Below are 14553 nucleotides of genomic sequence, written 5' to 3'. Positions count from 1 at the left end.
TATTTTTATGGTTTTATGACTTTAATTTTTCACAATTCATCCAAATTTGCTATTCTGCCATTTCATATATTCATACGAGTCCACTTACTGACTTTCATATCCTATTTGACGTAAATTGTATATATATGTATGAATATACATATATACATATCGATCTGCTCAGCAGAGGCATGCTATCCATCTGTGAAGTTCTTCCTTGAGCATTACTGACAGAAGGCATGCCTCTGGTCAGGTATTTTAGTTAGTGTGGTTTGCAGATGTCTTTATTATCGTCTTCCATGGCACTACTCTACAAGTAGATTCTGACTTATGAGTATTGTCTGGTGATCTCCATAATTTCTGATGAAACATCCCTTGTCTTTGTTTCCCTAATTTTTTTCTGTGTCTCTTTGAACATGTGTGTGTAAGCTTTAGTTATGCATCCCGATTTCTTCATATGTTTAATGAATTTTACTGTGCCTAGACACTGAGAATGGTTACTGTCTTGGGATGCAAGGAAACATTATGGAAAATTCACCTATTGCCCCAAATCGAATTCTGTTTTTTAAAACTTCTTTCAATCTTTGCTATTTCTTGGTCTTTATAATGTATATTTAGTTCAAATACTGTACAGTGCCGTGGGCACATTTCATACCTAGAATTTGGTGATTTCCTAGTCTGGCCATGTCCTTTCTGGGGTTTGTACTTCTTTTCTCTTCTGAATCCTTCTGTCTTTCTCCCAGACTGTGTCTTCTGTTTTTTTTTCTTTTTTTTTTTTTTGGCTTACAGCACAACTTTTTGGTTGAGTTTTGGAAGGGCGCCAAGTGACGTCACCTCAGACAGGAGAAGGATTGATTGTGCTTTCCTTGAAGAACCTGCCCAGCTTCCATTCTTCTCTCTCAAGCACCGAAACCCTCAACTCTTTGCCTGGCCACATTCCATTTTCAGGGACTTTAGGCAGAACTTTTTAGAAACATGTTGGAAAATGCAGTTATTCATGGGAAAGCAGCCTATCATCAGAAGTAGAATCAGACCTTGCATGCTAGGTCGGAATAGAATTTCACCCCAGGAGGACTGTTTTCCCAGGGCCTGGATTTCCCTCACACATCTCACACAAATCACCTCCAGTCATTTTTGCATGTTTCCTTGTAGTCAGTCCTTTAGTGGCAGATATTTCTTCTAAATAACAAGGTTTTGAAGACCAAATCTTGTGGTGTTTTTCCGTGTTTGTTTATTTTCTACAGTGGCAGGAAATGTGTGTCCTGATCAGTCTAAGAGTTCTATGTCATTGACATATTATACTGTTTTAGTAAGCCATTTTCTTTAATCCCTTGATACATTCTTCATTTAGAATCATCCACAGAACTCTTTTCACATTCTTTCTCCCCTACAGAACCTGAATGACCCCCCTGGCTTCTAAACTATAGAGATAGACATTCCCCATTTGAAAAAGCAGGCATATGTTTTCCCTTCCTTATATTACCTTGTCATTTCAGTGATAGCTTTTGAGAGGTTAAGCAAGGATACAGTGTTCCCAGCTTTGCTCTCCCTCACCTCTAAGAAGTCACCTTGCTCAAATTCATGCACAAAAAATAGTTCTACTTCTTGCTAATATTCAGAATTTTGTCATCGTATAGAAGCAACAGAGCATTAATGGTTTATGAGATTATCAATTATTTATGTGTAATTATAACCTTAAACAATTGCTTTCCATTGTTTTGAAGGCCGGCTCGCTTGGCAATATGGTTGTCACCTGATTCTGGGCTAGAGTCAGCTCCAAAGTTGCCTAGGCCAGGCATTCAAGATGGTTCATTCATATGGAGGTTCATTCAGGGCCATCTACCAGGATGCCCAAATGAGGCATCTCTATGCAGCACGAGGCTGGGTTCTCAGAAGTGCTCCAAGAGCAGACATGTCAACATCCAGCAAACACCCAAGGGATTAAGAATCAGCAACAAGTGTTTTAAAACTATACAGCCATGGTCTACTGGCCATGAAAAAACTTACGTACTTATTTAGATGAAGTAATCTTGGGAATTTTGCATTTAAAAATTTCATGAATATATGTACATATATTTCAAAGTGATAAAGGATAATCTTCTTGCTTCATTAACCCAATTAATTTTACTTTTTGATTTCAGTACTATTTTTATTCAGTTGTTTTAAGACAGGGTATCTTGGACTAGTCTCAAGTTTATCATCCTCCTGCCTCAGCCTCCTGTGTGCTGGGATTACAGACATGTGCTACCACAGTTTGGCACCAACACTATTTTTGAAGAAAAAAAAAAGATAAAAAAAAATAAAGGAAAATCCTGCCTGTCCAGATTTTTCTTATTAGGCAAACTATCACTTCTCTCCTTTCAATCTCTCGTTTTGTCCGACTTCCCACATAATCTTTTCGGAATAATTGGGATGGCTTATGTGATAACAGTAGACCTCCTAATTGAATGTCAAGGAAGGCAGTTCCTATTGACAAGGGGACCTCCAGCTTCATTGAGAAGCATTCAATTAGATGGAAAACAGATGCTTATTTTTGTCTTCTAAACCTCAATGCAGGTTATGTGGTAATTACTTGAAGAGCAGGATAACAATTTATATAATCAGCAGGACCCTATAATTACTAATGCATAATTTCTAAACAGCATTTAGCAAAATGAGACCCATACATACACTTTGTAATGGAAAAGATGTGTTTGACACCACACTAAATTAAATTTAAAATTTGCATATTTCCTTCCAGGAAACACACTGGCTTCATCTGTTCTATTTTGCTTGACTAATCTCTGCCTGCTTCCAGCTCCACTGAAGGATCATGGCAGCTGTGAGAGCTCTGACTAGGGGGATGAGAAGCAGGGACAAAGCAGGGCTTACTTTCTAGTCTAGAATGTGGAGCATCATCCCAAGAAGAGACCGGGAAGGCTGCGTGCTGGCAATTTCTATCCCCTGAGAGTTTGACAAGGGGTCATACAAAATTTAGAGTGCAAAAGTTGGTAGGAGATTTAAAAAATTTTTTGCACTTACTTTTTTTCTTGTTTATGGAAAACCTGAAGCCTGCATAATGGCATGACTTGTGCAGTATTTTAGACCGGGAAGAAGGAGGAGGAAATCACCCACTCAGTCTCTGATGTTAAACCCATTCTACTACACACAGCTCAGGTAGATACTGCTTGACAAGCCACACACGACAGCCACAGGGATAGCGAATATTTCCTGAGAAGTATTTTAAAATTTACAGCTCAGATAGTACAGAAATGTATAGGACTCTCATGGAGATAATGAATCTCCATGTATTTTAACCGTTCTAAAGTACTGGCCGTTTCATTCCCTCTCAACGGTCATTGATGAAAATCATTCATATCCCTTATTAAATACTTACCTGCAATTCCTGAGATCAGGTTAAGAGGGTTGCCAGTGTCTTCATCAAAGCTTTGGACCTAAGATGTCAAAAATACATTGATTTTACTAGCAATATTTTCATAACAAATTCAGTTTATTTAATCAATAAACAATGGTTACCCACAGATAACCACATAGAGGGACAAGCATGAGTAGCGAACTCCTAGGTGATAGACTTCTGGGAGGACTTGGCGTGAGACAGCGACAAGAAAGACTTAAAGAAGCAAAAGAGCTCAGAGGAGGGGAGGATCATACCTGGATGGGAGGGGCAAGGCTTCTTTATGGGATTCGTGCATTAGAAATTTCTGTTGAGACTGAAGAATATTAAATGTGTGGGAGAGAGCTAGCTAATTATGGCTTGATATGCTTATGCACAGTAATTTAGTTAATCAAGCAGCTACATAGCCCTTACACACACACACACACACACACACACACACACACACACATGCACACACACACAATTTATTTCTAAATTAAGAGAGCAGAACTTATTTTTTGAAATATTTGGCAAGTTAATGGATAACAGTCTACAAATGATAATAAAGCTATTGGTAAAACATAGCAGAAACTATTACCTTTAAATAATAACATGGCTCATTGTACAAATGTGTCACCCAGATATTCTTTGAAAGGTGAAAACAGTTAATGGCAACATTTTGGAGTGTTTCTTTGTAGGATTTATGTTTTGCAAGCTTTTTCTGGATATAGGTATGAAGTCAAAAGTTTTCATTCGGGAATTTGGATGAGTGGTATCCTATGCTCGGAATTGATTAGACGAACTTACCAGGAATTTGGTATCTTATACTCGGAATTGATTAGATGAACTTAACCAGCATTTCTTCTACTGGTTTTGTTAGCTCAAACCAATGTGCATCACCATATCTTTAAATGTAATGAGAAAGTTCTCTTCCCACATCATTACCATGAAGAAAAATCCTCTTAGTACAATGCAGAACACATTTTTTTCAATTAGAAAACAATAATGGAAAAAAGGGTGCTTTAAAAATAAATTTAATTTAAAACAAATGCCAAGTATATCCCTGAGCTTTCTACCAGATACAAAGATATTAGTTTTAAAAATCAATAAAAATTGGATAAAGAAGCAGTCTTCACTGAACAAAGATGCCAAATGACAAAAATACCTTTGGCCTTGCATGTATTTTCTGTAATACAGGGTTCATTCATGAAAAGAAGAAAGGGTGCAGACCATTGATCGTGACCATAAAGGCACATATGTCATATAACATACCTGCATGGGTTTCACAAGTACATTTAATATTCTTGATAACTTTAGAGGCAATTCTTCTTAGTAGAATTAAACATAGAATGTGTTGCTCTTTGCATTAGAAATCTATGTATAACTTTTGTTGGAATTATAATTTGGAGATTCAAGCCAAATATGGCCAAAAGCAACATTCAACAGGCCTGGCTATAAGGGAAATTTGGCCAACCATAGTTAAAATTCTGCTGGACAATTATTTATGCATCATGACTATCATTTAAATGCCCCAGAAATCTGTCAATTTCACCCATATTTTTATTTCTTATAATTAAACTTTTAGATTTGCCATTCAAAAATAGACATTAAATCCAACATTGGTTCCTATTTAGTATGCTGAATCCCTAGGTTCTTTCTTTACTCTTTCTTATGGCATTGAGTGAAATAAGTATTTTCCCCAGTGCTAATATAATATTTACAAAAACCTTTTTTGTTTTGTTTTAAGGGGATGAGTTTCTTTTCTATTGTTTTACGTTTACTTCTGCTTTATGTACATAGGAAGTATTACACACATACAAGAAAATGGTGAAGTTAGTCATGAAAGTCTACATAATATTCTAGTTTCCTTTTTTGCATCCATTGTGTGTGTGTGTGTGTGTGTGTGTGTGTGTGTGGCTGTGTGTGAACATTTATGGGGGACAAACTTCAGGAGCCAGTTCTCTCCTTCCGCCAATATTCTAGTTTTCTATGGAAACCATTTTGGACTAATTTAGAGTACTTTAATGATATTTAACTCTGGAAATACTTAACAGAACTATTATTTTAGTGTTCAAATAATCCTTATAAGTATACATTTGCCTTATAATATTAAATTAAATTTAAAATAATGCATAAAATTGCCAAACTAGAAGAAAACAGATCTTTGCTAAAGTGTTATAAATTGGCAAAAAATGATGTGGTATGAAAAGTGGTGTTTTAATCTTATAAATAAATCCCTGTAAGGATTTCTATAAGGCATGTGTACACATGCACACATAAATATGTACTTATGTAGAAACTAGGCTCTTTGGTATATATGATGAAACATTCACATCTTTTGGGGGCAGAGGGTTACTGTAGGTATCCTCCCTTGAGTAAACCCCAGTTTTTTTTCAAGGCACTGTTAAGCTTTACTCCCACTAAGTTCGCCATTTGTGGCTTCTTAGATTTCACAAAATGCATTTGCAGAGTGATGTAAGGGCCCATCTGCGGACTGCCTCTGTTTCTCCCTGGCACTGCTTTGTGTGCCTGTCCATGTTACCTCTCCTTTCAAAGTATTTTCTGTTACAACATCTACGCTGGTGGCTGTGTGTGGCACATGATAGCTCTGACGTCTCAGCAGAGAGACATCTTCCATCTTGTGATTTATAAATTAAATCAATTCCCCCAGTCTACTTGGAGCAATTCAGAAAGACGAGGGTTTGCAAAGCATCCTTCCTTCGTCCTCTCTAACTATATTAACAATTATCAATAAGCGCATGGTCCATCCTAGTTTCTATTATGAATACAGAGGTAAGAGGAAATACACACACATACACACACACATACACACACACATACACACACACATACACACACACATACACACACACACATATACACACACAAACACACACATATACACACATACACACATATACACACATATACACACACACATACACGAACACACACACATACACACACACATTTATCAACTAAATACAATAGAAGATATAAGAAAAAAGAGTGCAGACCACTGTGAGCAAGAAAAGGTCAGAATGAACACGTAGAGATTTCAGGTGAATCAGGGTCTCACTATGTGAACCCTAAAGCAAGTCAACAAAGGAAACTAAACCCCCAGTTTCAAGGCCTACCCTGAGCTCTTAGTGCTTTACTAAGATCGGTGCATGACACATTTTGTCAAATATGTCCTGACTCTTCCTTTGGTCGTTAGAGTGCCAAGAGTTCAGCAAGGCGGAGGCAACTGACATGTGCACCCCTTTCATAGGGATTCATCCTGGGGCTCTGAGAACACAGAGGGAAAATTGTTGGGACAACTGCCACTGAGTGGGAGTAATTGAACTGACCCCTTAAAGAAGGTGAACTTAAAAAAAAGATAGAAAGTAGATTAAAAATCACACCGAGATACTTAATAAAAAATAGAGTGAGAGTAAAGGAAGAAATAACTCTTAGATACAGAATAGAAAAAAAATAGACATGGTGATTGAGAATGACCTCATAGGCTCCTTTGTTTGAATGTTTGGTCCCCAGTTGTTGAAACTGTTTGGGAAGGGTTGAGAGTCGCGGCTGTGTTGGAGGAGGGATGTCTGTGCAGACAGGTTTTGAAGTTTCAAAAGTCTATGCCATTCCCAGTTAGCGCTCTCTGTATAGGACTTGTGGATCAGGGAGGCTTAGACGCCCACCTGCCCACTGGCATGCTCCATTCCATGATCATGGGCTTGCCCTCTGAAATATAAGCCTCTAAGTAAGCTGTTCTCCCTAGAAGTTGCCTTGGTCATGGTATCTTACCATAGCAATAAAAAAGTAACTAAGACAATAGAAGGTTGGTTTTGTACCAGTTTAGTGCTGCCTGGAGCAATTACAGTAACTATAAGTGTCTCAGTATAAACTAAATTTGAAACTGTAAGATAAAATAACAAAAGACTGAGATGTCAAGTGGATCAGTGGAGGTAAAAAGCAAAAAGGTTTGGTGGGCTAGGCCATTTCCAACCGGAAATCGAGCAAGCAGATGCAGCACTCACCTCCTCCATTTCAAAGGAGTCCACTCCTTTACTCACGATGTGAGACAAATTCTTGAGCTTGTCCATGGGAATCCATTTCTCCTTCCAAATTTTCCTTCTAACTGACCCCTCAGGCACTCTGGTATGAGGAGACTGTTTTGCCAACTGCTTGTCCAGAAGAGCATGTGGAGGGAGACAAGGGGACAAGTCATTGCAGACTTGGGCAGAACCATGTTCTGTTGAAAAAGGCACTTGACATCCATCACGGCTAGTGGAAGCCATTTGTAGCCCCAGCCTAGACTCCCACGGCTTTGTGGGCAGACTAGAAATCCTTTCTTCAGTCTTGAATGATTCTGACAGCGCTGGGTTAACATCTCTCCTGATGGTCTGTCTTGAAGTTCTCTTTAAAAGTTGACTCATTCTTCTCCGACGCTCTTTAGCTCCAGTCGATGTGGGGTTTTGTACACCCTCTCTTCCAACTTTCTCTTCATCTTGGCTCTGGGTGGTGTTAACATCATTCAGCAAAGATGAGAAAGCATTGGTCACGTGATCCAGGATTTCCAACTGTCGGAACCTGCCTGAAGGACACAAGAACATAGAAATTTTAGGATGGTTTTTTTCTCTATGATAACTACTATAAAGCAGTAAATTATATAATAAGGACTAAACAAAGGGGCTAGTGAGATGGCTCAGCGGGTAAAGTCAAGTGCAGCCAGTCCCAAGGATTTTAGTTTGATCCCTGGAATCCATATGGAAAAGGAGAAGCCCAGCTTCTACAAGCTGTCCTCTGGCCTCCACATGTGTGTTATGGTATTCAGTCATGTACACAGGTATATACGCAAGAAGTGAATTAAAATGAAAGAAGGAAGATGAACTTTAAGAATGGATAATGTGATTCACCAAGAAAACTAAGACTTCAAACTGTTAAAACTCTGTTTCTCTCTCCCAGCAATGCCACACTCTCTGAAGATGAGACCCTGTCTAATGAGAAGTCACTTCTTCACAAGGAAGACTGATACCGTTTCCATTTAGTTACTTGGATGTGCATAACTTGTGGGCTCATATATATCCATGATTTTTATATGTTAATTCATAAAAAACCTAGAGATAGGTGACTCTATCTGTTTATGTGTAGAAATAAATGTCAGAAGATCAGCTCAAGTCTGAGGATGGAGCTAAGTGGGAGAGTGCTTTCCTAAGGGACCAAGTCCCAATGTCCGTCTACTGCTGCAAAAGATAAAGCACATCCTAAAGCTAACCCAGGATTCCAGCATGAAGTTGTCCAAGTATGCTTCCCACAGCTTCATACACTGGCTGTCTCACCATCATGTCCATCATCTCCATCACCCACATATGGGATAGCATATGGAATCAGGAGGCTTGGTTCGAAAAACATCCATCCCTGAAAGTCTAACCCCACTGTGCATGCGTTAGTACATACGCAATGGCAGTGCTTAGCTCCGTGCCAAACATAGTAAATGTTCAAGGTTTTATTTTCTAACTCAGATGACTATAGCTATCTATACATGTAGCTGTGCTATACAGCAAAACAGTCGTGTGAATAGGCAATATAGGTCTGTGTTGTTGTCCATGGCTCCTGATATTATCAAAGGCAATGCCAATCCCAGGGGTCTGGGCTGTCACCTGCATCCATGTTGGTGTCCAAGGGCCTCGCTGCCATAAGGGGTCATGACAATCCGAGTGACCTATATAACCACACAGGGCTGGGACTGGGCTGCTGCCATCAGCCATGTCTGGGTCCACTGTCCAACAGCAGCCAGGGTCTGCACTGGTGTCCATGGCTTGTGTTACCACAGGGGTCATAAGAACCATGGATGCTGAAATCTGAGGCTGTGCTGAGACAGTCCTGTCCCTCACTGGCCCAGGATAGCTGACCCTGGCTGGACTCTGCATCAGCAGAGCTGGTGATGCTGCCCCATGAGAGAACTGACCCCAGCACCCTGGAGAGAGGGTCCCATCCCTCACCACAAGTGTAGGAGAGCTGGCCCTGATGGCATGGGGCTAGGAGAAGTAACTCTGCCCCTTGCCTGTGGGGGCTCCCAGTGGTCCAGTCCCACATCCTTGGGGTACCCTGATAGCTACCCCATCTATGACCTGCTAGAGTGCACCAAGGGATAGGACCTGTTGATTGATAACCTCAGGATCTCCACAACTCAGGGAACAACAGGATATCTAAGAGGAGTTTCAATGAGAACCCAGTGATACATCACTCAGTGGTGATGGTGTATCAGAAACTGGAGGCCTTGGACTGATCAATGGCTCATCGCAATAAACATACTGAATGACACACTCACACCTCCTGACGCCACTAGGATAAATAAAGAGGTGTTGGAAATATGGAGGACCATGGCGGGGTTTTTTTTGTTAATTTGTTTTGTTTTAAATTAATTTTTTGGGGGACCATACAGAAGGGGTGAGGAGTGAATATGGAGGGAGCGGGAGGTGAGCAGAATTGGGGTACATGATGTGAAATTTAAAAAGAGTCAATAAGGAATTATGTTTAAAATTTTAAAAGGTTATTAAAAAGGACTATGCATTTTCAATCTTTCAAGAAACAAATAGTAATTAATAAGGAATCCCATTGGCTTTCATACTAAAGATGTTCCCAATTTGTTAGTCTTTCTTCATAATATGGCTGCAATATTTTAATAATCCAGCAATATATGAAAGTGTTAGCTAAATTAGCATTAGAGAGGGACCTCAAGAATTATGAGACAATTTAGGCAGATGATGTCAGTTTGTAAACCAGAATGAATTATTTTTATTTTGGTGTACTGATATAATAAAACCGTGGTGAGGAAAAAGCAAGGATTTTATTTTGTAGTACAGCTTTATCAAAACCCTGATGGTAACTTAAAGATTATATGACTCAACAATGGTAAACACCCACATAGCTGGGCAAAGATGCTCCTTTAGTCATATTTTCTTACTACTGTGACCAAATACTCGAGAGAAAAACTTAAAGGAGAAAGAGGAGAGGTATTTAATTTTTATTCAGGTTTTCAGAGGATTCAGTAGATCATAGTGAAAATAATTTGGCAGAGTATGACAGCTTAGCTTGTCACAGGCAATAAAGGCAGGAGAGGGAATATGCATTCCTGAATTAGTGGGATTTCTTTTTTCCATACTTTTAAAATTAATTTACCTCTTTCACTTTTCCATCAAATAGTATATTTAATGTATTTTGGGTACTTTTCCCCCCTGTATTCTGATTACTCCCTTCTCCCCTCTTTTATCTTTTTCTCATTACATCACCTATCCCCTGGCCCACCTCTACCAGTCCCTTCCCCGGATTCATCACTCTTGGTTTGCTTAGATTAACTACGACTATCTATGTGAGCATTGGAATGCAACCTGGAGGAGTCGCAGTGGGTATTCACCTGAAGGTAATCACTTCCTCTCTTTCTGAATTTATCAGTAGCAAAGAGTTAGCAGTGAAGGCTGAGGTCCTTTGAGTCTCTCTTCCATCTATAGCTGAGTGTTGGTGGGTCATTTCTTATGCCGACCAGGGCAAGCATCTTTACCAGTTATGAGTTCAAAGTTATAATGATTCTGCATTGTTCAAAAGTTGGTGTTTTGCAGGCTCTCACCCAGTTTTTCTGTTCTTAACGTATTTCCATACCCTCTTCCATAATTTTCTAAGAACTTTAAAGAGGATGTTATAAGTGTTTTATTCAGAGTTAATCACTTATTTTCAGCACTTTGTGCAGCTAAGAGTCTTTCTGTATTCACTAACATTCTCTAGAAAGCAAGGTTTCTCTAAGGATGAGACTAACATTTATCTTTGAACATAAACATAGATATTTGGAAGTTGCTTTGCTGTCTGTATTCTATTCAGGCACCAAAACTGTGGGATGGTGCTACTTACATTCAACATAGTCCCTCCACCACTTTTAGAGTTGATCCTCTCTGGAAACATTACCCAGAAGTGTGCTTTATGGAGTTCTTGTTTCTCAGTAGAGTCAAGTCAGCCATCATAAATCCATCCCTTGTCAACTTGCTACCCAAAACACCTCCCATTAAATTAAAGCATCCCACTTCTGGCCTTTGAAAGCCTCATAGAAGACAAATGTAAAAATGCATCAATTCGTCTCCAAGAGTTTCTATACTCTTAACCAATAAGACATGTTCAAAGTCTCCTCTGAAAAGTGAGATTATGTAAAATCAAAAGTAGGCTATATACTTCTGAAACATGATGGACTACAATAAATATTGCCCCTTTAAACGGAGAGATGGAATCATACAAAAAAGGTATGAGATCAAAACAAGTTTGAAACCCAACAAGACAAACATTATTAAATCTGTGATTCCACGGCCACCATCCAGGGCACAGATAAGCATTCTGAGAACTCTGCTGAACTAATAAAGCCTGACTGCTCTGGCCTTATTATTTCCAGCTTATGTGGCTCCCCTCTTCGTCTTGCCCTGTCCACTGACTGTGGTTTTCAATGGCAGGTCTTCCATATTGCTGCAATCTCTAACTTCTCGGCTTTTCTTTCACATCTTTGGCTTCCCTCTCATAGCTACATACATACATTGTCCTCCCAGAAAATACATGTAGAAAACATAACTGCAAATTGCCTGACATTCCAGTCTTTACTTTGAAATATGAATGAAGGCATCATAATCCTTTGGTTTAAATATGCTGCATACTTATAAACCAGAATCATAGGCTGGGTTGGTGCTGTACATCTTTAATTACATACAGCACATAGGAGGCAGAGGCAGGCAGATCTCTGTGCACTTGAGGTCAGTTTGGTCTACATAGGGAGTTCTGGTACAGCCAGAACTACATAGTGAGACCCTGTCTCAAAACAAACAAACATGCATGCAAAAACTTAGCATCGCATTGATGATGATAAGGTCTAGTGCTATCTCCAGCAGAATCTAGATCCTCTAGCTATGAGAACAGCAACCTACAATTGCCCAGATAACTTTCCTAAGTAGTTTTGTGTGAGCACAGTACCCTAAACTGTTCTTATCTTTAAAATTAATTCAAACATTTCCATTGAGTCTGTGATTAATGAGTTCTCAAAAAATTTCATTTGTATTTTTGGTATGTGTCTGCAGATGGTGTAAGAGCCTTTATATGCACGTTCTCATGTGTATGGATGTGTACGAAGGTGAATGCACACATGAGTTTATGTGAATGTGGTAGTTCATTGTTGATGTAAGATGTCTGTCTGAATCACTTGAGACACGAATGTAGGTCTTTTTTTTGAAGCTGTAACTGCAGCTGTGGGCCAATTTTTAAGATGCCTTTTCTATGTATTTTCTATTATTTCGAGACAAAGTACTTGGTTTCTTCTAATGACCTCAGCTGTCTCGGCAGTCATGATCTCCACTCCAGCTTTCCATGGTTTCCTGGGCAAACGAACTTTTCGAATATTTCCATTGACATTTTGCTCAGTTTTTGTTATAAATTTTGCTAGAAGCAAGCAACAATAACCACACTACAGCATCATACCCGTCTGCTTTGAAATTTCTTCCACCATGCTAATTAGTCCATCACTGTTAAATTCAGCCTTTCTTTAAATCTCTTGGAACAAGGTATTTAAAAGTTTTGCCATACTATCACAGGCATGGCCTCCAGACTGTTCCTAGTTCTCAGAGAGGACTACTTCCTAGCCCTCACAAGCTCTACCTTCACTGTTTTTTTTTTTTTTGAGACAGGGTTTCTCTGTAGTTTTGAAGCCTGTCCTAGAACTAGCTGTTTAGACCAAGTAAGCCTTGAACCCACAGAGATCCGCCTGCCTCTGCCTCCCTAGTACTGGAGTTAAAGACATGCACCACTGCTGCCTGGCTACTGTTTGCCTTCTATCAGCACTTTGGTCTTTTGAACTCCCTCTGCAATCACCCATTAATGCCGTCGATAGCATCAGTCTGGGGCTTCTCCAGTCCATCTATTTAACTTCTCCTAATCTCTCTCACAAACCACTTCCAAAGTCTTTTGAGTAATTGTGTCAAATAAGCTCATAGCAAAGACCCCACTTCTCTACTACCATGCTTCTGTGTCATTAGGGTATCATTTTAAGCTGCAACCAAACAGCTCAGAGGGAAAACTTAAAGTAATGACTTATGCTGGCCATGGTTTCCATTCACAATGACCAGGTGGGCATGGTAGAGCAGAGTGTCCTGGCTCTGTGCATAGGACAGGGGTGCCTGTCCTCCTGGGACTTCTTGTCTCCACTTTATTCCATGATGGACTCCTGCCTAGGGAGTGGATGCTCCCAGAAGATCGTTCTCCCGTACTTATTCCTCTCTTTGAATTCCACAGCACACTAGAGATGTGCTTTAATAATCTGGGCAAGTTGACAATGAAGGTACGCCATCACAGATGCTCTTCTCCGTTCTACTGTCTGGACCCCCACAGCAATCTATTGAGCCTTCCCTGCGCATATTCTCTGCTCACTCATTGTTCATTTCTTTCTTTGTTTTTGTGTTTTGTTTTGTTTTGTCATCTGAAAAGAGAAACTATTGGCCAATCATTGTATTGTTTCAAAAGATCTGATGGACTTTTTTACAGAGAGGAATTTTTTTTTCAAGTCTTTAGAGGAATTCTTGGGGTTTTTTTTTTGTGTGTGTTTCCAGATGATTCTGATTACATTCTTCCCCTTTCTTAAGATTGTATGGATTATCATGTCTTTGATGAGCTTGGGAGCATAATTGATTTTATGATTGCTTTCTATCCATCTCATAACAAGTTTTATGCTTAAACTAAGACAAAACCTACCAATTTAATCAGTTCAGTCACATCAGAGAGCAGCAGTCTGGAGCAGGTATGAGTATTCTGTGTTGGCTTGGGGGTAGGTTAAATAGCTGGTCCTTACCCTGGGTTTGAATCTTCTGCATTAACTTTGAATGAGGCATTCATCAATTCTGCCTTGAGCAGTCAACTAACTTAGTTCTTTCTTATTTTACATTTGGCTTTCTTGGCTTTCTTGAAGTTAGTGTACTTTAGTTGTGTAGAAGAAAGTGAGGTACCCATGCCAGGACCAAAGGCCCACACTTGATCCTCTATAACCAATGTTTCGGTTTCATTTGTGAAATTCTTACCTTATAGATGAGCTGAAACACTACATAAATACTATTAAGGCTGGCTACTTTCTAGAAATAGAAAATTGATTAAAGAAATTCCATTTCTGGAAGGAGGGAAAACCAGAGTAATTCATT

The 14553-nt window shown here is 39.4% G+C and overlaps 1 protein-coding gene across 2 annotated transcripts in view; it reads right to left on the bottom strand.

Annotated features, from left to right (window-relative positions):
• Itprid1 (ITPR interacting domain containing 1) overlaps positions 1 to 14553 on the bottom strand; it is a 120182-nt gene that overhangs the window by 63148 nt on the left and 42481 nt on the right. For both annotated transcript variants that reach the window (XM_075955481.1, XM_075955480.1), the window contains exons 8-9: positions 7381 to 7937; positions 3356 to 3413 (exon numbers count right to left, since the gene is read on the bottom strand). In XM_075955481.1, the coding sequence (XP_075811596.1) occupies positions 3356 to 3413; positions 7381 to 7937 (615 nt within the window). The remainder of the gene's footprint in view (positions 1 to 3355; positions 3414 to 7380; positions 7938 to 14553) is intronic.

Source organism: Microtus pennsylvanicus, chromosome 21 (genome assembly GCF_037038515.1).
Source record: "Microtus pennsylvanicus isolate mMicPen1 chromosome 21, mMicPen1.hap1, whole genome shotgun sequence".
NCBI lineage: Eukaryota > Metazoa > Chordata > Mammalia > Rodentia > Cricetidae > Microtus > Microtus pennsylvanicus.
This window is presented reverse-complemented; position numbering and strand designations above follow the sequence as displayed.